Source organism: Rhinoderma darwinii, chromosome 5 (assembly GCF_050947455.1).
Source record: "Rhinoderma darwinii isolate aRhiDar2 chromosome 5, aRhiDar2.hap1, whole genome shotgun sequence".
NCBI classification, from domain to species: domain Eukaryota; kingdom Metazoa; phylum Chordata; class Amphibia; order Anura; family Rhinodermatidae; genus Rhinoderma; species Rhinoderma darwinii.
Window position 1 is genome coordinate 82,270,516 of NC_134691.1, and position 25,208 is coordinate 82,295,723.

Genomic DNA, 25,208 nt, shown 5'->3' on the forward strand with positions numbered 1-25,208 from the left:
TTTTTGGCCGCAATTCTTCCATGAAGACCACTTCTGGCCAGTATTCTCTGAATAGTTGATGGGTGTACCTGGGTTCCACTGGTTTCTGCCAGTTCTGAGCTGATGGCACCACTGGACATCTTCTGATTTCAAAGGGAAGTAAGTATGATGTGTCTTTGACCTGCTGCACTAAGTTTCCTTGGCCGACTACTGCATCTACGGTCCTCAGCGTTGCTAGTTTACTTGTGCTTCTTCAAAAGAGCTTAACCAGCGCATCTTGAATCCCCATTCTGATTTGAAATCTTTGCCTGGGAGAGACCTTGCTGATTCAGTATAACTACCTTGTGTCCTGTTGCTGTGCTCAGTCTTGCCATGGTGGACCTGTGACATGAAACTGTCATCCACGACCTCATCTTTGTAGCAAAGTTTGTCTGTTCCTCACCCTGACTTTGTGCAAGTGTACCTATCAGAATTGATGCTGTTTTGAAGGCAAAGGGTGGTCACACCAAATATTGATTTGATTTAGATTTCTCTTTTGTTCATTTACATTGTATTTTGTTAATTGATAAAACAATAACCCTTCTACTTTTTGAGAACATTCTTACTCTGCAGCATTTTTCCGCAACTGCCTAAAACTTGTGCACAATACTTTATATTATGTATATCATGTACATAACTCTTTTAAAGGGGTTTTCTGGTTTAATCGTGTTTTCAAATACCCTTTGATTTAAAACATGGGTGTCCCTCATAGGTTACCTCGATTAATAAGCCAGGCAAAAAGAGTGTCTCTCCCACTGGAGGACCCAGGAAGTCAGTTTGATGCACAGACCGTCTATTAAAGCGTACCTAACTTTTCAGGTGACTTTTTAGAATAAGCTGATATATGTGTATACAAGAGGAATAACACTATTGTTGACCATATTATGACTTGTTTAGGGCTTTTTTTTTTGCACTTTTTCCTCTCTGCAGGATCTATCTCGAAATCTCTAAGGCCCCACGCACACAAACTTATTTTTGCAGCCACAATTCACCCGCAAATCTGCAGATGAATTACAGCCCCATTCATTTCAATGGGCCGATGCACACGACTGTGGTTTCCATGGTTCGTGCATTGCCCGGTAGCCTGGACCGCAAAAAGATAGGACATGTCTTATTACGGCCGTGTTTTGCGGTCCAGGCTCATAGAAATTAATGCATGTGCACAGCCCGCAATTTGCGGGCGGCCCGCAGGTGGCACTTTGCGGCAGTCCCGAGCGAAAACCATGGCCGTGCACAGCACTATGGGGGGGTGCATGACGCCTTAGGGTTCTTCCAGATGTTGCAGTTGAGGTAATGATAAAACCACTTAAAAACCGTATGTGTTTTTAACGCGATTTATGTGCGATTTGGTTGGTTTTAACCGCACCTCACCCGCAACGTCTGAATGGACCCAAAGTCTCCGTTTTCTCTGAGCTTGTGGGTGGAGCCGAACAACCATCATTTGTTCTATACACTGCACACATAAAAAATAATATCCTGCTCTCCTATCTTTAACATATAAGGAAGCAGCAGCGAAATAGTTGAGAATACAGCACTAGGTTGAGATATACCACATACCAGCAGCCTATCTCTCCTCTCTATACCTGCTCTCTACTCCTTCTCCCCCTCCTCTCTCCATAGACTTCTATTGGCAACATCTGTGTCTCTCTGCTCAATTCTCCCCTCTGCATAGACTTTTGATGGCAGAGTATCTGTCTCTCTTTCTTTCTCTTTTCCTGCTCCCCCATCCATAGGCAGCGTCTTTGTCTCTCTGTTCCCTACTTCTGCTTCCCACTACCCTCTCCAAAGACTTCTACGGGCAAGCTTTGAAGAGACACACCCCCACTTCCTGCAGTCCGTCTGCTCTACTCTGTTGCTCTGTAACTACGGACAAATTTTGCTTGACAACAGGGATTGGACAGCAAATTACAGGAAGGGAGGCACCTAGTGACCGTAACTTCACACAGAATTTGCATGGATAAAAAAGCTACATTTTAACATTACGTAAATTGCTAAGTTGATATATATCAGGTAAACTATTAGATTAGCATAAGTTGTTTGAAAAGTTAGTGTCACTTTAATTTCAGAGGGTTACATGTAATATTTAATTTGCCCTGTGGTAGTGCTGCAAGGGAATTAAACACCTGCTGGCAGGTTCCACTGCAAATTACAGCTAAGGGACCCTGTGACCAACTTGTTTTCAGTGGGCCATTCTAACCAAAATGGATTGTCTAACATAGAAATCCTCGCTAATCCAAAATGTTTTCAAACAGGCTTCCCTCTTTAGCCACTTTTGACCTTCCTGACAGAGCCTCATTTTTCAAATCTGACATGTGTCACTTTATGTGGTAATAACTCCGGAATGCTTTCACCTATCCAAGCGATTCTGAGATTGTTTTCTCGTGACACATTGGACTTTATGTTACTGGCAAAATTTGCTCGATATGTTCAGTATTTAATTGTGAAAAACACCAAAATGTAGCGAAAAATTGCAAAAATTAGCATTTTTCTCAATTTAAATGTATCTGCTTGTAAGACAGGCAGTTATACCACCCAAAATTGTTGCTAATTAACATCCCCCATATGTCTACTTTAGATTGGCATTGTTTTTTGAACATCCTTTTATTTTTCTATGACCTCACAAGGCTTAGAACTTTAGCAGCAATTTCTCACATTTTCAAGAAAATTTCAAAAGGCCATTTTTACAGGGGCCAGTTCAGTTGTGAAGTGGCTTTGAGGGCCTTATATATTAGAAACCCCCAAAAAGTCACCCCATTTTAAAAACTTCACCCCTCAAAGTATTCAAAACAGCATTTAGAAAATGTCTTAACCCTTTACACATATCACAGGAATTAAAGCAATGTAGAGGTGAATTTTACAAATTTCATATTTTTTTGCAGAAATAAATTTTTAGTACAATTTTTTTTATAACACAGAAGGTTTTACCAGAGAAATGCAACTCAATATTTGTTGCCCAGTTTCTGCAGTTTTAGGAAATATCCCACATGTGGCCGTAGCGTGCTACTGGACTGAAGCACCGGCCTCAGAAGCAAAGGAACACCTAGTGGATTTTGGGGCCTTATTTTTGTTAGAATAAATTTTAGGCACCATGTCAGGTTTGAAGGGCTCTTGCGGTGCCAAAACAGTCAAAATCCCCCAAAAGTGACCCCATCTGGGAAACTACACACCTCAAGGAAATTATCTAGGGGTACAGTGAGCATTTTGACCGCACAGCTTTTTTACAGAAATTATTAGAAGTAGGCCGTGAAAATTAAAATCAACATTTCTTCAAAGAAAATGTAGGTTTAGCGATTTTTTTTCTCATTTTCACAAAGAATAAAGGAGAAAAAGCACCGTAAAATTTGTAAAGCAATTTCTCCCGAGTAAAACAATACCCCACATGTGGTAATAACGGGTTGTTTGGAGACACGGCGAGGCTGAGAAGGGAAAGAGCGCTATTTGGCTTTTGGAGCTCAAGTTTAGCAGGAATGGTTTGCGGAGGCCATGTCACATTTACAAAGCCCCTGAGGGGACAAAACAGTGGAAACCCCCCACAAGTGACCCCATTTCGGAAACTACGCCCATTGAGGAAATTATCTAGGGGTATAGTGAGCGTTTTGACCCAACAGGTTTTTTGCATAAATTATTGGAAATAGGCCCTGAAAATGACAATCTAAATTTTTTCAAAGAAAATGTAGGTTTAGCTAATTTTTTCTCATTTCCACAAGGACTGAAGGAGAAAAAGCACCGTAAAATTTGTAAACCAATCTCTCCCGAGTAAAACAATGCCCCACATGTGGTAATAAACGGCTGTTTGGAGACACGGCTTGGCTTAGAAGGGAAAGAGCGCTATTTGGCTTTTGGAGATCACATTGAGCAGGAATGGTCTGCGGCGGCCATGTCACATTTGCAAAGCCCCTGAGGGGAAAAAACAATGAAAACGCCCAAAAAGTGACACCATTTAGGAAACTACACCTCTTGAGGAATTCATCTAGGGGCGTAGTGAGCATTTTGACCCCACAGATGTTTCATAGATTTTATTAGAATTGGGCAGTGAAAATAAAAACAATCCTTTTTCTTCAATAAGACGTAGCTTTAGCGCAAATTTTTTCATTTTCGCAACAAATAAAGGAAAAAAAGAACCCAACATTTGTAAAGCAATTTCTACCGAGTACGGCAATACCCCATATGTGGTCATAAACTGCTGTTTGGGCACACGGCAGGGCTCAGAAGGGAAGGACCGCCATTTGGAGTGCAGATGTTTCTGGATTGGTTTCTGGGCGCCTGTGGGCCCAAAACAGTGGAAACCCCCCAGAAGTGACCCCATTTTGGAAACTACACCCCTCAATGCATTTACCTACGGGTGTAGTGAGCATGTTAACCCTGCAGGTGTTTTGTAGAAATTAGTGTGAACTCGATGTTGCAGAGTGAAAATGGGATTTTTTCCACAGATATGTGGACAATATGTGGTGCCCAGCTTGTGCCACCATAACGAGACAGCTCTCTAATTATTATGCTGGGTTTCCTGGTTTTAGAAACACCCTACATGTGGCCCTAATCTCTTGCCTGGACAGTCGACCAGGCTCAGGAGTGAAAGGGTACCATGTAAAATTGAGGCCTAATTTGGTGATTTACAAAGTATTGGTTCACAACTGCAGAGGCTCAGATGTGAAATAATAAAAATAAACCCCTGGGAAGTGACCCCATTATGGAAACTGCACCCCTCAAGGCATTTATTAAGGGGTGTAGTGAGCATTTTCACCCCACAGATCTTTTCCATAAATGAATGCGCTGTGGATGGTGCAAATTAAAAATTTATATTTTTCCCTAGATATGCCATTCAGTGGCAAATATGTCGTGCCCAGCTTATGCCACTGGAGACACACACCCCAAAAATTGCTAAAAGGGTTCTCCCGGGTATGACGGTGCCATATATGTTGAAGGAAACTGCTGTTTGGGCACGCTGTAGGGTTCAGATGGGAGGAAATGTCATTTGGCTTTTGGAGCGTGGATTTTGCTTGGTAGTAGTTTTGTTTGGAGTCTTACTGGTGTTTCCGTTTATAATGTAGGGCATATGTAAGCCGGGCGGAGTATATAAGGGGCATAGTCAGGTGGTATAATAACGGGGTAAAAAAAACCAATAAAATAATCCATAGATGTGTGTTACGCTGTGAAGCAATCCTTTCCGCACCGGCCGGTGTCGCACTGATAAATGGTGTCATTTCTTATCCCCCTTTTGGTCCGCACTCGGCACCTTTGTAGTTTGGGGAATTTTGCTGGGAAAGTGTTGTCCTGGTATAATACGGGCACCGTCGCTTCCAGCGGATATGTTTGGGCTCTCCCCTTCCTGGTTCCCTAATTTTAGGTCCTTGAAAAATCGCCTCTTCAAACAGAAGAAATGTTCCCCTCGGGCACAACTGCATATTTTTTTATTTCCTGACTTATTGGAGCCATAACTAATTTTATTTTTCATAGACGTAGCGGTATGAGGGCTGGTTTGTTGCGGGACGAGCTGTAGTTATTATTGGTACCATTTTGGGATACATGTGACTTTTTGATCACCTTTTATCCTATTTTTTGGGATGCCAGGTAAACAAAAAAATGCAATTCTGGCACAGCTTTTTTCGTTTTTTTTTTTATACAGCGTTCACCACGCATTATAAATTACATGTTAACTTTATTCTGCGGGTCAGTACGATTCCGGCGATACCTAATTTATAGAACTTTTTCATGTTTTACAACTTTTTGAGCAATAAAATTACTTTTGTAAAAAGAATGTATTTTTTCTGTCGCCAAGTTGTGAGAACCATAACTTTTTAATTTTTTTGTCGACGGAGGTGTATGAGGGCTTGTTTTTTGCGGGACGAGCTATAGTTTTTATAGGTACCATTTTTGGATACGTGCGACTTTTTGATCACTTTTTATTCTAATATTTGTAGGGCAAAGTGACCAAAAAACAGAAACTCTGGTAACGTTTTTTACGGTTTTTTTTACGCTGTTCACCGCGTGCAATAAATAATATAATATTTTGATACCTCCGGTCGTTACGGTCGTGGCGATACCAAATACATATGGTTTATTATTATTTTTCAATAATAAAGGACTTGATAAGAGTAAAAGGGGGATTGTGTTTTATTTGATTACTTGAAACTTTTATTGTTTTCAAACTTTTATTTTGTGCACTTTTTTTTACACTTTTTTATACTTTTTTTACACTTTTTCTCAAGTCCCACTAGGGGACTTGAAGTTCCAATGGTCAGATTTTTTTTTTTCTAATACATTGCACTACCTATGTAGTGCAATGTATTAGATCTGTCAGTCATTCACTGACAGCAAGCCGATTAGGCTTCGCCTCCCGGCGGGGCCTAAATCGGCTTCCGTAATGGCAGAGCAGGAGACCATTGTGTCTCCTGTTGCCATAACAGCAGTCGCCAGTCCCGATTGCCTGTCAGGGCTGGCGATCTGCTAGTAACCGCTACGATGCAGCAATCGCTTTCGATTGCTGCATCGAAGGGGTTAATGGCAAGGATCGGAGCTAGCTCCGGTTCCTGCCGTTACAGGTGGATGTCAGCTGTACAGTACAGCTGACTTCCACCGCTGATGACGCCGGATCAGCTCCTGACCCGGCGCCATCTTGCCGACAGCTACGGAAGCCGATCAGGCTCCGCCGCCGGGCGGATCTTGACCGGCTTCGGTGCTAGGCAGACCGGGAGGCCAGTATTAGGCCTCCGGTTGCCATTGCAGCCACCGGAACCCCGGCAATTTCATTACTGGGGTTCCGATGAGCTGAAAACACCTTAAGTGCAGCGATCGCGTTTGAGCGCTGCATTTAAGGGGTTAATGGCGGGGATCGAAGCTAATTTCGGTCCCCGCCGTTACAGCCGGATGTCAGCTGTAAGATACAGCTGAGATCCGGTGATGATGGGACCGGCTCAGCTTCTGAGCCGGTCCCAAACATTTGGCGTACATGTACGGCAAGATGCGGGAAGTCAGTACTTTCCATGACGTACATGTACGGCAAATGTCGGGAAGGGGTTAAATTATTTTTCTATTGCAAATATATAAACTCTTCAGGGCAGATTTAGAATGCACACATAGAAATAAATATCTTGAGACTCTAGAAATATACCCCTATAGCCTTCACATGTATAACTTAATAATTATTATTAATAATAATAACAACAATGATAATAATAATAATAATAATAAAAATAATAATAAATATTGATGGATAGATGCTTTATTTCATGTTATTTTCACTACATCCATGTTACAAGTAAGATATTCACCATGCTAACCAGCCAGTAGATGACTGTACACTTGACAGGACAAGTATTTGCTGCTATCAGACAATGAACCTGACTGCCAACAATGTTTGAATAAAAAGTTTTGACAAATCAGTTGAATGCATTCCCTTTATGCAACCTTTTGTAACGTCAGGTTTACTTTGTGTCACTGAATAATGATTTATGTGTGGAATTTTTTCCATTTGAGAGCAAAAAGTATACTGGAGAAAATGTAGTTTAAATTGATCCTGAGTGTAGTTGGGATGTAACAAAATCTTAAGTATACACATCTGCAGAATGTCAGGGATGATTTTAGCTTTTCAGAAACAGAAGGATCTCTTCAGTAATTTTACCAGATGTTGGTCTGCATTCCAAATAAGCTTTATATAGTATATACTACGTACAATACATTGCAATGCAGCTATTGAGTCACTATTTAATAATTGAAATAGCGGTAATGGCCTGCCACTCTTATTTTAAGTTTTATTGAAATGTTATAACTATAAAACAGATGTAAAGTACAATGATTTTATAAGGAGCAATGGTTTTCCATGTAATAGATCTAGTCTTTTCCATAGCTCTTATATGGATCTGAGTCAAATAAGAAATAGATAGAACATGCTCTTTTCCCACTACTCAATGTCTACATGATGTTCTAAGTGTTTCTAGATGCAGGCCAGTAGAGGTGTTTTAGCTGATTTAGTTATGTTTGATGATTGCATAAATACTGTGCAAAAGTTTTAGGCAGTTGTGGAAAAATGCTGCAAAGTAAGACTGCTCTCAAAAATATAATTTTTTTTATCAATTAACAAAATGAAGGGAATGAACGGAAGATAAATCTAAATCAAATCAATATTTGGTGCGACCACCCTTTGCCTTCTAAACAGCATCAATTGTTCAAGGTACACTTGCACAAAGTTATTGATTTTGTAGGATTATAGTCAGGTGTATGATTAACCATTTATACCAAACAGGTGATAATGATCATCATTTTCATATGTAGGATGAAACACAGTGATTAACTGTAAGGCTGGGTTCACACGACCTATTTTCAGACGTAAACGAGGCGTTTTATGCCTCGTTTTACGTCTGAAAATAGGGCTACAATACGTCGGCAAACATCTGCCCATTCATTTGAATGGGTTTGCCGACGTAGTGTGCAGACAACCTGTCATTTACGCTGTCAAACGACGACGCGTAAAAATACAGCCTCGTCAAAAGAAGTGCAGGACACTTCTTTCAGACGTAATTTGAGCCGTTCTTCATTGAATTCAATGAAGAGCAGCTCAAAATTTACGGCTGTCAGAGAAGCCTCGCAAAATGCGAGGAGGAGCATTTACGACTGAAACGAGGCAGCTGTTTTCTCCTGAAAAAAGTCTGTATTTTCAGACGTAAATGCCTGCTATCGTGTGCACATACCCTAACAGAAACAGGCTCAGAACTGGGTGAGTAAAAGACAAAGGTGACCTTTGCTACAAAGGTGAGGTTGTGGAAGACAGTTTCATGTCACAGGTCCATCACAGCAAGACTAAGCAAAGCAACAACACAAGGTAGATTTACTGCATCAGTAAGGTCTCAGGCAAAGATTTCAAAGCAGAATGGGGTTTCAAGATGTGATGTAAAGCTCTTTTGAAGAAGCACAAAGAAACGGGCAACATTGAAGACCGTAGACGCAGTGGGTGGCAAAGGAAACTTAGTGCAGCAGATCAAAAACACATCATGCTTGCTTCACTTTTAAATCGGAAGTCAAGCTTAGCCGTTAGCTCAGAAACCAGTGGGACCCAGGTACATCCATATACTGTTTGGAGTAGTCTGACCAAAAGTGGTCTTCATGGAAGAACTGTGGCCAAAAAGCGATACCTTCAATTTGGAAAAAAGACCAAGTGACTTAACTATGCACAAAAGGATTGGAACTTGGGTGCAGAAAAATGGCAACAGGTGCTCTGGACTGATGAGTTAAAATATTTGGCTGTAATAGAAGGCAGTTTATTTGCCGAAGGGCTGGAAACCGGTACAATAATGAGTGCCTGGAGGCAATAGTAAAGCATGGTGAAGGTTCCTTGCAAGTTTGGGGCTGCATTTCAGCAAATGGATTTGGGGATTTGGTCAGGATTAATGGTGCCCTCAATGCTAAGAAATACAGGCAGATAGTTATCCATCATGCTATACCATTAGGGAGACGTCTGATTGACTCCAAATTTATTCTGCAGCAGGACAACGGCCCCAAACATACAGCCAATGTCATTAAGCACTATCTTCAGCGTAAAGGAGTACAAGGAGCCCTGGAAGTGATGACATGGCCAGGGGCGTAACTAGGAAAGACTGGGCCCTATAGCAAACTTTTGACTGGGGCCCCCCTCCGCTGGGTATCACACAACCCCCCCCCCCTTGTAGATAGTGCCTCCCTGTAGATTCCACCACACAGCGCCCCCCTATAGATAGCACCATACACAGCCCCCTGTAGATAACGCCATACAGCTCCCTGTAGATAACGCCATACAGACCCCTGTAGATAACGCCAAATAGACACCCCCTGTAGATAGCGCCATTCAGAACCCCCCGTAGATAATGCCATACAGACCCCCCCTATAGATAACGCCATACAGACCCACCTGTAGATAACACCATACAGAACCCCCCATAGATAACACCATACAGACCCCCCCTGTAGATAACGCCATACAGACCCCCCTGTAGATAACACCATACAGACACCCCTGTAGATAACACCATACAGAACCCCCCCATAGATAACGCCATACAGACCCCCCTGTAGTTAACGCCATATAGCCCCCCCCCCCAAAAAAAAACGGCCTATAGTTTGTCCTACAAAAGAGATATATCCCCTATCTACAGGATAGGGGATACATGTGTGATCGCTGGCAGCAATAAGGAGAACGGGGGACCGAAAGTCCCCCCAAGTTCTCCATGACAAACCTCGGACTTCCGGAGTCTGCGCAGTTCAATAAAAATGAAAGGTGCGCTGGTCACGCATGCGCACAAGCGCGACCAGTGCACAATTCATTTCTATGGAGCTGCAGACAGACCCCGGAAGTCCGAGTTCTGTGATGGAGAACTTCGGGTGACTGTGGATAGGGGATGCATGTCTTTTGTAGGAGCAACCCCTTCAGTGGCGTCGCGCTGTAGCAGCCATAGCGACTGCTAGCGGAGCCTCCAGCCATGGGGGGGGGCCGTGCTGGCGGGTGGCATGGGCCCCCTCATGTTGCGGGCCCCGTAGCAGCCACTACGGCTGCTATAGCAGTAGTTACACCACTGGATATGGCCCCCACAGAGCCCTGATTTAAACATCATCAAGTCTGTCTGGGATTACATGAAGAGATAGGATTTCATGAAGCCCACATCCACAGAACATCTGTGGTTAGTTCTCCTAGTTTGGAACAAGCTCCCTACCGATTTCCTTCAGAAACTGTGTGCAAGTGTGCCTATAAGAATTGATGCTGTTTCAAAGGCAAAGGCTGGTCACACCAAATATTGATTTGATTTAGATTTCTCTTCTGTTCATTCACTTTGTATTTTGTTAATTGATAAAAAAAAACTGTTAACACTTCTATTTTTGTAAGCATTCCTACTTTGCAGAAATTTTCCATAACTGACTAAAACTTTTGCATAGTACTGTGTGTGTGTGTGTGTGTGTGTGTGTGTGTGTATGTGTGTGTGTGTGTGTATATATATATATAGATATATATATATACATATATATTTTATATATACATTTTTATTTGTATATATATATATATATATATATAAATCTATATATATATATATATATATATATATATATAAAGATAAATATATATAAATAATATATAAATTAAAAAAAGCTGTTTGTCTTTGCAAAATGAAATGAGATTAAAGAGATAGAGAGTGGTCATTTATATCATTGTTTCTCAACGTTCCTAAAGCCCGGGATCACACAGTTTTTTTGTTGCTGCTATTTATAACTGCATCAAAAACCGCCTACAAAAACACCTACAGTTTTCTAAAGTTGTAAGCGTTTTTATTGTGCTTTTAGTGGCGTTTTTTACATCTTTTGGTACATGTGTCTTTGATGCATTTTTGTTAAAGCAAATTAAAAAAAAAACTATTGAAGTCTATGAAGAAATACTTCATAAAAACAACTGACATAGAGTATGCAGTGAGTGCTTTAAAAAAAACACCACTGACCACAACATACGGCAAAAAAATTACTCCAACCAAAGAGCTTTGTGGTAGAGATATTCATATGTTTCTTATAGACAAACAGCAAACATCTGGCCGCAGTGTGTTTCTGAATCTGGTCCACGCCATGTACTCCCCTAATCATATAAATTATATTAGAAGACCCCCAATGCTGTCATCATTCACTGTGCTACACCTATTAAAAAACAGGAGGACAGTGTGAGACCCCTAGAGACATTCAGTGAATCCCCAGGGGGTACGTATGCCACACGTTGAGAAGCTAGGATTTAGAGAGTCTTTCACTTGGGCATGTACAGTAGAGCATCTTTAGTATATGAAGCTCTAGTAAGGCTAAACTAGTGGAGTCAATTACACCCAATAAAAGAGAATTGCACCCAAATTGTAAATAATAATAATAATAATAATGTCAAACACTAGTAGATCAGACGTTTGTCAAAGTTTAGAAATGATGTTTGTTTTTTTTACATAGGTATTGCCATTTTTATGTTTTGTTCTGGTGTCCATTTTTTTTAAAAAGAGACAAAAAGTGTACTCCTCATTCTTCTCAGTGACACCTAGTCAATTACACTGCTATCATATATGTCCTTAAAAATATTAAGGAATTGTATAATCCTCAGGGTGACTCATTTGAGACCCTGTTATAGGCCATGGTGTGTCTAATGCATTTTCTTGCACTTATACTGTTCCAGGTAGCCAGCAGTCCTACTGGGCATATCCCCTATGCCCTTCATGTACAGAACATCATTGCCGGACTTTACAAGGAAGGAAACATGGTCAGTAGTGCAATTTTATGATTTCTTTTCATTTTAACAAGATGCTCTTCTTCAGTCCCTGAAAAAGTGTTGCTTAGATTTATAAAGTGGCTAACACCTTACATTCACTTACACATTTTCTGTAGGGTTAGGTCTAGGTAACGACATACATTAAAGTCGGTCTATGACAGGCGCCTTCATAGGATTACATTGCGCTGCACAATGACTGTAGCCCAATCGGGGCATACAATAGATATAGGGGTGAAGAGGTTGCGGACGCACTCGGGCTCTCATGGCTGAGGGAGTTTAACAGTTGGTCTGCCACATAAATAAACACCAGTATTACAAATGGCACATAATAGGTGGGGAACCCTGCTTCAGATTTTCCGTTGGGTCGCAGCTTTAAGTTACGCCTCTGGGTCCAATGCATCCATGACGTGATCCTGTGGTCAAGTTGCACTGAACTTTGGCTATAATTTAGTAGCCAGGGCAACCCAAAGGAGTGATGTTACAGGGCTATGCTATAGGCGACTGAAGTGACTAGGTGACATAGGCCTTCCATAACTTGTAAAATATGTTTTTCATTTTTACAGAACAATATAATTGGAAAATAAGTCACTTTGTATGTGTAGTTGAGGTGAGCTATGTAAAATTCACTTCTTCATTTACTAATCTGCAGTAGACTTGCCTCTAGAAACAGGTTCGTTGATATTCACAACAGAAATAATTGTTTTTCTTTTTATCATCTTTTTAAATCGCTTCATTGTGACCTTCACAGAACATTGTTCTTATTAACATTAAATGAATGTCAATCAAGTACTTAAATTGGTCTCCATGGTAGTTCTCAATTAAATGAAATATCTTTTTTAGTTCTTCACACCGCAGACAAAGAAGAGAACTCTACATTGAGATTTTTCTATGTGCCTTACCCATAACATTTACATGTTTCTGTTGACGTAACTGTACGAGACCTTTTTTGTTTTTTTGCAGGACAGGTTGTATCATTGTGTGCATCATTTTTGTGACAAACTAACATATTTTTTGAGGGGGGGTGGGATAGGAAAAAAAAGCAATTCTGCCATTGTTTTTTATTTGTTTGTTTTTACGGTGTGTGGTATAAATGACGAGATCACGTTATTCTGCAGGTCATTATGATTATATACTTAGAACTTTATATATTGTAGTATTTTTTATGATTTACTACTTTTTGCACAACAAAAACACTTTTTTTTATAAATCATTTTGTTTTTTGTTGCCACATTGCGAGAGGCCTAACATTTTTATTTTTTACCATCGACAGAGCTTCATCAGAGCTTAACTTTTGCAAGACGAGTTGTAGAATACATTTTAGGGTACATTGGACTTATTTATAAACTTTGATTCCTTTTTTTTAGAAGGGGGACTGAACAAAGCACTGCAATTCCGCCATTTTTTTTTAATTTATTTATGCCATTTACTGTGCTTGGCAATACCAGTTATGTGTACTTTTTTAAATATAATTTTTTTTCTCGCTTCCATAATACATGGCAAAACTTCTGTATTGCAGCATATTATACCTTTCAGTGTAAAACTAACAGGCATACCCACATAACTGACATGGGGGCCTTCTTTAGAGCGCCGGCTGCCATGGCAACCCATCAGCATCCCGCGATCTAACCATTTATAGGCCATGATCACAATATACATCTGACACACTGTGAACGCTTCCTTTTCCTTCACCATCCCTGCACTGTACAAGTAGGGCTGCTTGGCGTTAACTACATAGCACAAAGGGGTTAATAGATCATCCCTTGTCCCCTAGTGGTTGATGTTTATAACATTCAGTCAGTTTACACTCAGAAGTGATAAATCCCTCCTTACCTAGTCCTGCCCGCACAGTGGATAGGCTTCTTACAATGCATCAGTTAAGGTATAAGCCATCAAGCCTTGAGTGTGGGACATCTGCTCTGCTGCTTTCTTTACCTTACGTTGATACATTGTAACAAGCTGCAACTGTGATAGCAGGAGTTGGTCAGGATTCTTTTCAGCTTCTGCATGTAAACATGAATTGTTTTAGGTTTAAAAATGGTTAGCAACTTAAACACATAGCGGGATTTATCAACCTTTCTGTGCCAGTTTTCTGGTGTAAAAAAGTCGCAAAAGGGCCAACGGGCAGATGTGGCAGATTTATTAAGAGTTGGGCGCCTCTTAATAAAACTGTCACATCTTCATCAAGCGGAGCAGATGGCTAAGACTGGCGTATGAAATAGCAGTCTTAGTAAATCTGCCCCTAAGTATATTAGAAATTTGCATAACTTTTCTTTACACAGTGATTTAGCTTTTTTTACATAATATTGGGCATTCCTTTTATTATTTATTCAATAAAGTTTTAACCATTTTATACATACTGTAGTCTTTTTATTGTGACTAGCCTCTTCCCAACCTAAAATAACTGTTACCATTAATAAACATTTTGCACCCTGTTCACACAGAGTCTTTTTACACCTTTTTGTGATGCGGAAACTGCGCCAAAAAACATCCGAAAATGCCTCCCATTGATTTCAATGGGAGGAGGACGCGTTTTTGAAAAATGCCGCGAAAAACGCGGCAAACCACATGCAGGCAGATCAAAATCTGCCTCAAAATTCCAAACGGAATTTTGATGCAGAATTTTCCTCCGGCAAAAAGTGATTTGTTTAATCATTTTAAAATGTTGTAAGAAAGCAAAACCCTACAGCATACCCCACAAAAATGATCATAGCATTAATATTGTTCACATAACTATCTATTACCTTCTTAGACTTAGCATGTGTGTGTTTGTGTTTCCACATGGCGGCATGTAATGTCTTTTAGGTCTTTTAGGTCTTTGTTTCATATTTGCATATTGAGTATACACGGTTTGAATTGTTCAGAATCTAATCATATACACATTGAGGAAGACGTGTTTTTATTCAATGCACGTATACTTTTAGATTGAGTTCCATAAAATTAGGTTGCTTGGCAAGAAACACTTACATTTTATGAGCATTATTAATTAAAACAAGTCTTATTTAGTTAATTGGATATTTATATGCAGATATTTTTATTTTACTTTAGGCAATATATAGTGGCTGCATCAATATTCCTCATTAATTTTCGGTTTTGTGACCAAATTCAGTAACATTTTATGCCCAAGTTATATATAAAATGTGCATGTTCTTAAACAAATGTGCCTAAATTTATGTAGTACAATCATTCTGAGCAGTTCTAATGCAGCCGTAATTGTATCCGTATCAAAAAGGGCTTTACAAGCTCCTTAAATTTTTTTAGTAATGACTTCAAATGTCCGGCTCCCCTCTCGGCGATTGTTTATATGGAGGCAGTATGTGACCGCTGCAACCATTCAGAGGGCTCAGCGGTGACGAATCGTATTTCTGGCATCATGCCAGGAATACAACACAAGACTGCGAAACCCTCTGATTGGCTGCAGCGGTCACATGCTGCCTGCATGTAAACAATCACTGAGAGGAGTGCCGGACATATGCAATCATTACAAAAAAAAAAACAAGAAAAAAAACCTGTATAATAATTCATAAAATACGTATATACTTAAAGAGAACCAAATAGTGTTATTGTTTTTTGGCATTTAAAGATATAGTGAATATACGTGCTACAAATACAGTATATGATGCAAACGGTTTATGAATGCATGAAGGTACAATGGGTGTAAGTCACATTCTGGACCTGAAGTTGGCAAGGCTTGTTTTTCATATGGTCATTGACAGATGTCCCCATTTTCAGTCCCCCACAGCCAGGGTTGCCTGCTCTAAATTATTTTGATCTTCCCTATTAGAGCATTGAGATCCCTATGGATGATCTAGATTAGAACCAGTGTATCTTGAGGGAATCCACAACTTTTCAAGTTATCTGAATAGACCCATTAAGTTAACATTATAAGGTCCCTTAGGCCAGAGCTCCATGTTATCGCCCATGAATTGCTGTAAAATCACAAGATTACCCTGAATTGCATCGCAATACCGATGTTTCCCAATCAGAAATAAAAGTTACAAACAACATTGCAAACATTGCAAGAAATCTGACATGGCTGGATGCTCTACAGCGATCTCAAAGTCGCTTCTGACTTTTATTCCCATAGGGCAGTGGTATCCAACTTTTTGTGTGACCGATGGTGTTAAACCAGACTAAAAAGGAAAAATGAAGAATAATATAAAATGTAATACTTGGTGTTATGACTTTTACCTTAGTTTTAACTGCCAGTTTCCAGAGCTGCCAACAGCTGGAGAGACACATGCAGGAGGGACAAAAGCCACCGGTTAGGGAACACTTCCATAGTGAAACATTCAGGTTCATCTGGCCCGTTATTTAATTGTTCTGGCGACTTGGCCATTAACACAAATTAATAGTATATTTTGACAACCACTCAAATATATGGCTATATATATTATAGTGGCTGACAATCTAATGGTTATGGGTTACTGGGCATTCAGGGGGGAAATGAATTGGGGGTTGTAGATTATATTTATCCGATTTTTTTTTTGTTTTACCTGAAATAAGGGAGGGCAAAACTTGATAAAAAAAAACCTCACAAGGTCACATCCCCTGCCTATAATAAAACTAATATGACCATGTAGCTGAGCATGGTTATTGTAGGAATGGTCTGTCTTGCCATCTTAAAAAGATGTTTAGCCTAAACATTGATTTATTTGTATGGCCAACCTATGTCTTTTCATGTTAAATCAACACAGATTTTACATATATTTTTAAGAAGAATGTAGTCTATAGCCTGGTACTTTTCTCCTAACTTTCTCAAATTCAGACATATTATTCATTCTATTTTTTAAAAAACATTATTTGATGGCTTATATTTGAAAAAATACCACTTACATAACTGTAATGTGTTGTGTTAAGGGATTTAGACAAATTGTCAAATGGAAAGAGAACTAAAGTAATTTTAAAATTGCTTTTGTAGGATTATATTAAATACAGAAAGTCTGTGTTCTAAAAACAATGAAAAGTGCATTTACTAAATGTAGGTCACACAAACACTCCATATTTCCATGAAATTGCCAACTTGCATGTTTTGTTGGCATCACATGAAATTGTGCACTTTGTACGACCACGTAAATCATTAATACCTTAGGGAATGTCAAGTTTTAAGTTACATTTTGCAGTGAAGAACATAAAGTATAGAGAGGCAATTATTAGAACCTTGTTTGATGTGTTCTTTGTCCTTGGATAGATTTAAGAAATATGGTCACTCTGGATTGTATATACAGAGACTTTTTACAACAAAATGTTCCTTGATATTATGGTACACCAAAATTTTGGTGTAACATAGGTCAAGGAAGATTGGGACAGAACACTAAGGTGTTGTCTTGCTGGGAACCCCAGTATTCAACTGTAATCTATGGGGGACCTGACTGGAAGTTTTGAATTCCCCTGCAGCACCACCACAGGAGAAATTAAGCATTGCACAGTCCCCAATGGAATGAATGGACTGTCCATGTCAAGCATGGATGTTTTGGGTCCTCCAGAGTGAGAGGCACTCTTTGGAGCCGCTTTCCACTCTGGCTAATAGATGAGTGTCCTAAATGGGGAGGGGACTTCTCTCTTACTTAGTTGAGTATTTAAACATTGTAATTGAAAAACAGATAACAACCTTTAACCTAACAATAAACATAAAATCATTGACAATTATTTGAAGTCCTACTTTTCTACTAAAGGGGGTTTTATGCTGGGCAATTATCAGGCAAACGATCGTTCATAGAACACTCGTTGCCGATAATTGCCCTGTGTAAACAAGGCAGCGATCAGCAGATGAACGAGCAAACGCTCGTTCATTTGCTGATCGTATGGTTTTAAAAAAGTTAAATATTATCGTTGTCGACAGCACATCTCCCTGTGTAAACAGGGAGAAGCGCTGCCGACATGATAATAATGTATGGGGACGAGCGATCAGAGCAACGACCCCTCGTCCTCATATGTAGCTCATATAGAGCAAACGAGTTCCGAACAACGACCTGTCTCATTGATCGACGCTTGCTGCACCGGCCAAAATCGGCCGGTGTAATAGGGCCTTAACAAACACAGTCTGTGAATGCAGTGGAAGTTGAGGGGCAGCGCTTATGTTGGGGCAAACAACAGAATTAGATAGGAAAAAGCTAAAACACATTTTTCCTCAACATCGTTGGTCAGGCAGCTTAAGTGAACAACAAAGCTCATTTTCCAATAAGCTAAACCTAATTTTCCTTCTTATGACTCTATTGTGACATTATATCACTGTTTTGTGATTCCTCATGGTGTCCTTTACATATTTTGTATTCTGTTATGTTTTCTACTACATTGGGACTTCCAACAACTCTTTTTTAAAAGTTTGAGTTACTTTATTGTGTTTATCTTCTTGGTTTTTGTATTGTTATCTACAGTCTAGCTTTCCTCTCACAATAGTATAAGCTATTGAAGCAAAATCCATTATTCAAATGGCTTTTGTCTTTTTTGAAATAATCCTTGTGCCTTTGTAACCCTCTCAGTGAATACAAAAAGTAAAATAATAAAGAAAGGGTATCAATGGCCAAAGTAAACCAAGAACCATCTATGGTTAGGTGTTCATCCCATGAAAGTAGATCTTTCTGACAATAATGTTTCTCCAGTGTTGCTACTCCTCTCCAGGTAGCATCACTAATGGTGGGGACAATTGTGAATTGTTTTCTTTACTTATGTATTGCCTCTGGCACATAAAAACGTTCTCATATTCTTCTCATGCATTTTAAGTGTTTTTATTTTTATTTTTTACTGTTAACACAGATTTAAAAATGCTCAACATTGATTTATACTTGTGCCGATAACACTATTCTGAGTATCACAAATAAATAATACATTAAATTAAATAAATTTATATTTATATTTGGTTTGGTACTTGAAATGTTTGTAGGTTGAAAAATGTCACCTCTTAGGGTATGTTCACCCAGAGTTTTTTGCAGGCAAAAAAATCGTGAAGAAATTTTGAGGCAAGTTTTTACCTGCCTGCATTTTCTTTGCCGCGTTTTTTGCGGCGTTTGTCACATCGTTTTTAAAAAATACAGTGAAAAAACACTTTCTTTGCCTCCCATTGATGTCAATGGGAGGTCAGAGACGGAAACATCTGAAGAAAGAGCATGTCGCTTTTTTTCTTCCAGCGAGCGTTTTTTTCTGCTCACGGAAAAGAAACGCCTCCGTCTTCCATTGATTTCAATAGGAGGCGATTTAGGCCTTTTTTGGCGCGGTTTCTGGCATGGTTTCTGCAGAAAAAACAGCAGCAAAAAACTCTCTGTGGACTAGGCCTTAGACAATTTGTTCAGTAATTTAGGAGAAAGCTAAAGTTTTAGTTTTTTTTTGTAAATAGGAAAACAGTTTACAAAATGAATAGATGTAATCTTTCAAAACAATAAAGCATGACTATGGAGGATTCTGCTCCTTGGAAAAGTACTAGTTATTTTAATTAGAAAAATAATTACAAAGAAGTGGATGTCTATTTTGTTATTGCTTATACTATCTCATGTGAGGTCATTTCCAAGACAAGAACTTGATTGTTAGATTTGCATCTTCTGTTCAGTTGTTATTAAACTGGGTAATATTATGAACATATTTTGGAAGTATCCCTGGAAGAATGTTTGTTTTAGGCAGTACATAAAGTTGTGTGATATCATTTAGGGCTGGGCAATAATGATTCTATCGGGAGGATCATTATTTGGCGAGATGGAAGAAAGAGTTGTGACATCTCGACTAAATTTTCTTCTTGTAGCTAGTGTTACATGGAGCACATATAACTAAATGGACAACTATGTAACACATCAATAGGCTCTGGCTCATGGATTGAGGTTTGGAGAGGGGGCCCACTTCCTGGAACGTCCATATCCTCTAATGTCTATGATTGGACAATTGGGTGTAACCTTCGTAGTATACACTCTGTCTCACTTCTCCTCCCAATTTTTGGGAATGTTGAGATGGTTTAAATAGAAGAGCTATGAAACAGTATATCCTAGTCATCATATTCAGAATGTGTTCTTACATTTGCAAAAGTACCTATGTTGCAGAACAGATCCTTTTGGACATGCTCCTATACAGCTCATCTGCTTCTACCACACAAGTAATAAAACTCTCAGATCACTTTAAAAAAAATAATTTTCTTTGATTTTGTTATTTTTTGTTGTTTGTGTGGCTTTTAGATATGGTCTATACACACTGTACTAATTAAGGTGTATCGAGCTTATATGTATGTTGCTTAGTGGCATGGGGCTTAAAATATTTCTGTTTAATGACTGCCATGCATATACTTCAAAGTGAATATCCACATTTGAACACTATGTAGTTTTTAGGTCCAACAGCATGTGCTGATTAATTTGATAATATATCTTTATAGCTGTTTCTCTGTTACTGAACTTCCAATCCCCTGCATAGCCCTAGAGTTAAAGAGGCTCTGTCACCAGATTTTGCAACCCCTATCTGCTATTGCAGCAGATAGGCGCTGCAATGTAGATTACAGTAACGTTTTTATTTTTAAAAAACGAGCATTTTTGGCCAAGTTATGACCATTTTCGTATTTATGCAAATGAGGCTTGCAAAAGTACAACTGGGCGTGTTGAAAAGTAAAAGTACAACTGGGCGTGTATTGTGTGCGTACATCGGGGCGTGTTTACTACTTTTAATAGCTGGGCGTTCTGAAGAGAAGTATCATCCACTTCTCTTCACAACGCCCAGCTTCTGGCAGTGCAGATCTGTGACGTCACTCACAGGTCCTGCATCGTGTCGGCACCAGAGGCTACAGTTGATTCTGCAGCAGCATCAGCGTTTGCAGGTAAGTAGCTACATCGACTTACCTGCAAACGCCGATGCTGCTGCAGAATCATCTGTAGCCTCTGCTGCCGACACGATGCAGGACCTGTGAGTGACGTCACAGATCTGCACTGCCAGAAGCTGGGCGTTCTGAAGAGAAGTGGATGATACTTCTCTTCAGAACGCCCAGCTAGTAAAAGTAGTAAACACGCCCCGATGTACGCACATAATACACGCCCAGTTGTACTTTTACTTTTCAACACGCCCAGTTGTACTTTTGCAAGCCTCATTTGCATAAATACGAAAATGGTCATAACTTGGCCAAAAATGCGTTGCCTGCAGCCACCACTAGGGTGAGCTAGAGAGCTCACTGCATACTATTTTATTATTGAGTTCAATTTAAAAGTTATGTCTAGCAAGCTATTATGCCTCCCCCTTGTAGTGGCTTCAGTCCGCCAGAATTTTTAGAGTTTCCTCCTATATCTCTTGTATTTGGAAAGTCCTGCTACCAACCTAAAGCATCTGGGATTTTTTTTGTTTTTAAAAAAAGGCATGATATTATAGGTCATGGACCATAGAGTCTACTTAATGCTGAAGTTTACAGTAAATGAATCTTTAGCTAATGGTGGTGCCAAGCAGATGAACACCCTTAAAAGATATACATGTCCTGTAACAAAATTAAAGATGGTATTATAATTACTAATATTTGTATATTGTATATTGCTATTGTGGAATATGAACAATAAACTTAGGTATGGCCATAGGTGACAGTCAGCCTTCAGTCCAAGAGTAGCTTTGGAAGATGATATATGCCGGCGTAAGAACTGCATCGGTGTCATGTAATTAATGTTCCATGCTTTGCTTTGAACAGAGATGTGCATTGTATAGATGCTTTGTGTTCTTGTATCCTTTGTTGCAGCTTATCAAAGAACAATATCCACAAAGAAGCTGCACCACCACCATTGAAATGTCTTTCAGATCTGCTCATTATAGTCTCGTAAAACCGCAACAAACTTCTCACAGGTTTTTGTTAGTTAACCCCTGTTGTATATGAGGCTTTCACACTTAGTTTTGGCTTTTTCTTTAATTAGTAAAATTACTTATATGTAAACTTTCCAGTTAAAAGTAAAAACTGATATTTCGCCATATGCAGAAATAAAGTATGACTAGTGAGAGTCCCTTATCTTACCTGGGGCAATTACTACTGTTTAAAGTCGGTCCCGGTATGAGAACTACAGACCTTTTGGTTAAAAACATACTTCCAGACAGCAGGCAGCTTGTGTAATGTACTGTGTCAAATTTTCCAGTTTACATAATTATCCCATTAGGACTGAAGGGAGAGTTTCCGGGAGCACAAGGACCTGTTTGAATTGGGACAACAATGTAGGTCACAATATGGAATCTGTCACCAATTCTTTATTATCTATGGATAGATATTAAAGAGAAACTCTAGTAAAAACTGATGTTATGCCCAGTGCTGGGCCTGAGGGAGCGGGCATCACTCAGAGATTCAAGGAACATTCAAAGATAGAAGTCATACACCGCCCCTGCACTAGGCATAACACAAAGTATCCGTATCTTCTGAAGTGTTTCTTTAATGTTTACAAAGGAGCTGTCATAATATGATAAAGATGGAATTAGCAGGGTGTGTTCATTGACACAGTTAAACATAAACTTAGAAGTCTTACATACATAGCAAATATTTAAAGGGTATTTCACTATCTGCTGCCTGCTTAATTGTACTTATGGTTGGATGTCCCAGGGATGGGACCCACATCAATCCGGGGAAAAATTATTTAACTTGGCGTTATATATATATATATATATATATATATATATATATACAGTGCCCACCAAAAGTTCCAGAACACCCTCATAACTTTTGAACGGCTCGAGGTTGAGGGTTGAAATTTGTTGGGATTTAATGGGGTCATAAAATATACCAGTTAATGCCCAAAAAATATACCCCACCCCCTTGGGGGCGGTGGGGTGGGCGGGGGCATCAAAATCTTGAATGGCACGGGGCGTCGAATAAGGGCTCATTTGAAAGCTCTTTTCAATACGAAAACAATGCCTCAATCGATTTTTCGCTGAGATATTTAACTTTAAAGTTATCATCTTCATTATCGGCTACCGCCGGTGTTAGCAATACCCAAAATGTACCGCGCAGGTAAAATCATAAATGTGTGTGGGCACGTGTGTGTGTGAGCTTGGGAATGTCACATCAAGGTGACTTTAAATTACGTATTATTACAATCGGCCTCGGTGATACAAAATGGACCTTGTCTACGATTGTAACATGATTTCATGTGTACACATTTCGGTAGTCGCTTATGAATTTCAGAGAGCGCTAATTTGGAGAGTAATTTTCATATTTGTACATTTCTATTGTCATATCACAAAATGCATTTGACCGAAACGGAAAGCATCACTTTATTGATGATGAGAGGGTATGGCGAATAAAAAATAAGATCCTATCGTGAAGTAGCAGCTTTATTAAATGCCACTTATCCTATCCGTGATCCAATTTCTTAGTCAACCGTTAAAAGAACTGTTCATCATTTCTAAATGACCGGTCCAATTAAAGACGCACCAAGATCCGGAAGACCCAAACATGCCGGTAATGATGAAAAAGGTTTAGATGTTCTGCTCACTGTACATGATAATCCTCATACATCTGTCTCGAGTGGAGCACAACAAAATGATATCAGCGCCACATCAGTCCGTTGAATTTTGAAGAGGCATCATTATCATCTTTATAAAATACGTCTAGTTCAGGAGCTATCCGAAGATGACTATGACAGAAGAGTGGAATTTTGCGATACAATGATGACACGATTTGATGATAAATGATAATCATCAGATTTTCAACTGGACCTGTTTTTTGGATGAAGCTACATTTGTAAATCGACAGAACATGAGGTATTGGGCAGACGAAAATCCACATTGGATGAGATACAGTCATACCCAGTATCCTCAGAAGGTTAACGCTTGGGCCAGAATATTGCTCAATCATATTGTAGGACCGTTTTTCATTAAAGGAAGCTTTCCGCAATGTTTGGTATCAGCAGAATGGAGCTCCGGCTGATTTTTCTCTGCAAGCTCGAAATCTTCTGAACGATAATTTTCCTGATCAATGGATTGGTAGAAGAGGCCCGATACATTGGCCACCGAGATCACCAGATCTGACCCCATTAGACTTTTTTTTACTGGGGGTATTTAAAAAGTAAAGTCTACGAGACTAGGATTGCAAACTTAGACGAGCTGCGGGAAAGAATAGTGAACATTTCGAATTCAATCACACCGGATGTTATAAATAACGTTATCGACACATTTTACGTTCGCTTAGGACACTGTCAAGTTGTTGAAGGACATCAGTTCGAACATTTGATTTAATACAGTAATTGTTATGTTTTTACTAATACACATAATGCATGTCCTCTGTCTTGCTTTGGTTGGCCGGACAACACACACACACGAACACACACACACACACACACACACACACACACACACACACACACACGCACACACAGACAGCGTAGAGAGTGTTTGTAGTCGTTAAATACCGGGGGGAATGACGAACCCCGGGGTCCTTATCTCGGGCTGTGTACACACACACGCACACGCGCGCTTGCGCACACACACACACAAAAGTGAGAGGCAAGGGGACCCATATTAATCTAGCACCCCGATGAGATGTAAATCCAACCGTGCGACCTCCGCGCGGTACATTTTGGGTAATGCTAACACTGGCAGTAGCCGACAATGAAGATGATAACTTTAACGTTAAATATCTCAGTTAAAAAAAATCCTATCTCAAAATCGTTTGCAGCATCGTTTATTTATTGAAAAGAGCTTTCAAATGAACTCGACTCCCCGTGCCATTTAATATTTTGCTACCCCCGCCCACCCCACCGCCCTCAAGAGGGTGGGGTGGTTTTTTTTGAACGTTAACTGGTAGATTTTATGACCCCATTAAATCACACCAAATTTCAACCCTCTACATGGAGCCGTTCAAAAGTTATGAGGGTGTTCCGGAACTTTTGGTGGACACTGTATACGGTACATATAGAAACACAAACACCATTAAGACATAACATAAAAATCACTGACAGTTGAATTGAAGAGCATTGGTTATCTTGTGAGGGTATGTTCACACGCAGTGAGCAAAAACGTCTGA

At 39.6% G+C, this 25,208-nt stretch overlaps 1 protein-coding gene across 2 annotated transcripts in view; it reads left to right on the top strand.

Moving 5' to 3' along the window:
- The window catches only part of TOX (thymocyte selection associated high mobility group box), a 253,276-nt gene that overhangs the window by 52,661 nt on the left and 175,407 nt on the right, over nucleotides 1-25,208 (top strand). The window contains exon 2 of one of the 2 annotated variants that reach the window (XM_075828315.1): nucleotides 12,173-12,256. The exons of the other annotated variant lie outside the window; for it this stretch is intronic. Coding sequence (XP_075684430.1) covers nucleotides 12,173-12,256 — 84 coding nt within the window. The remainder of the gene's footprint in view (nucleotides 1-12,172; nucleotides 12,257-25,208) is intronic. 2 annotated transcript variants of the gene reach the window in all.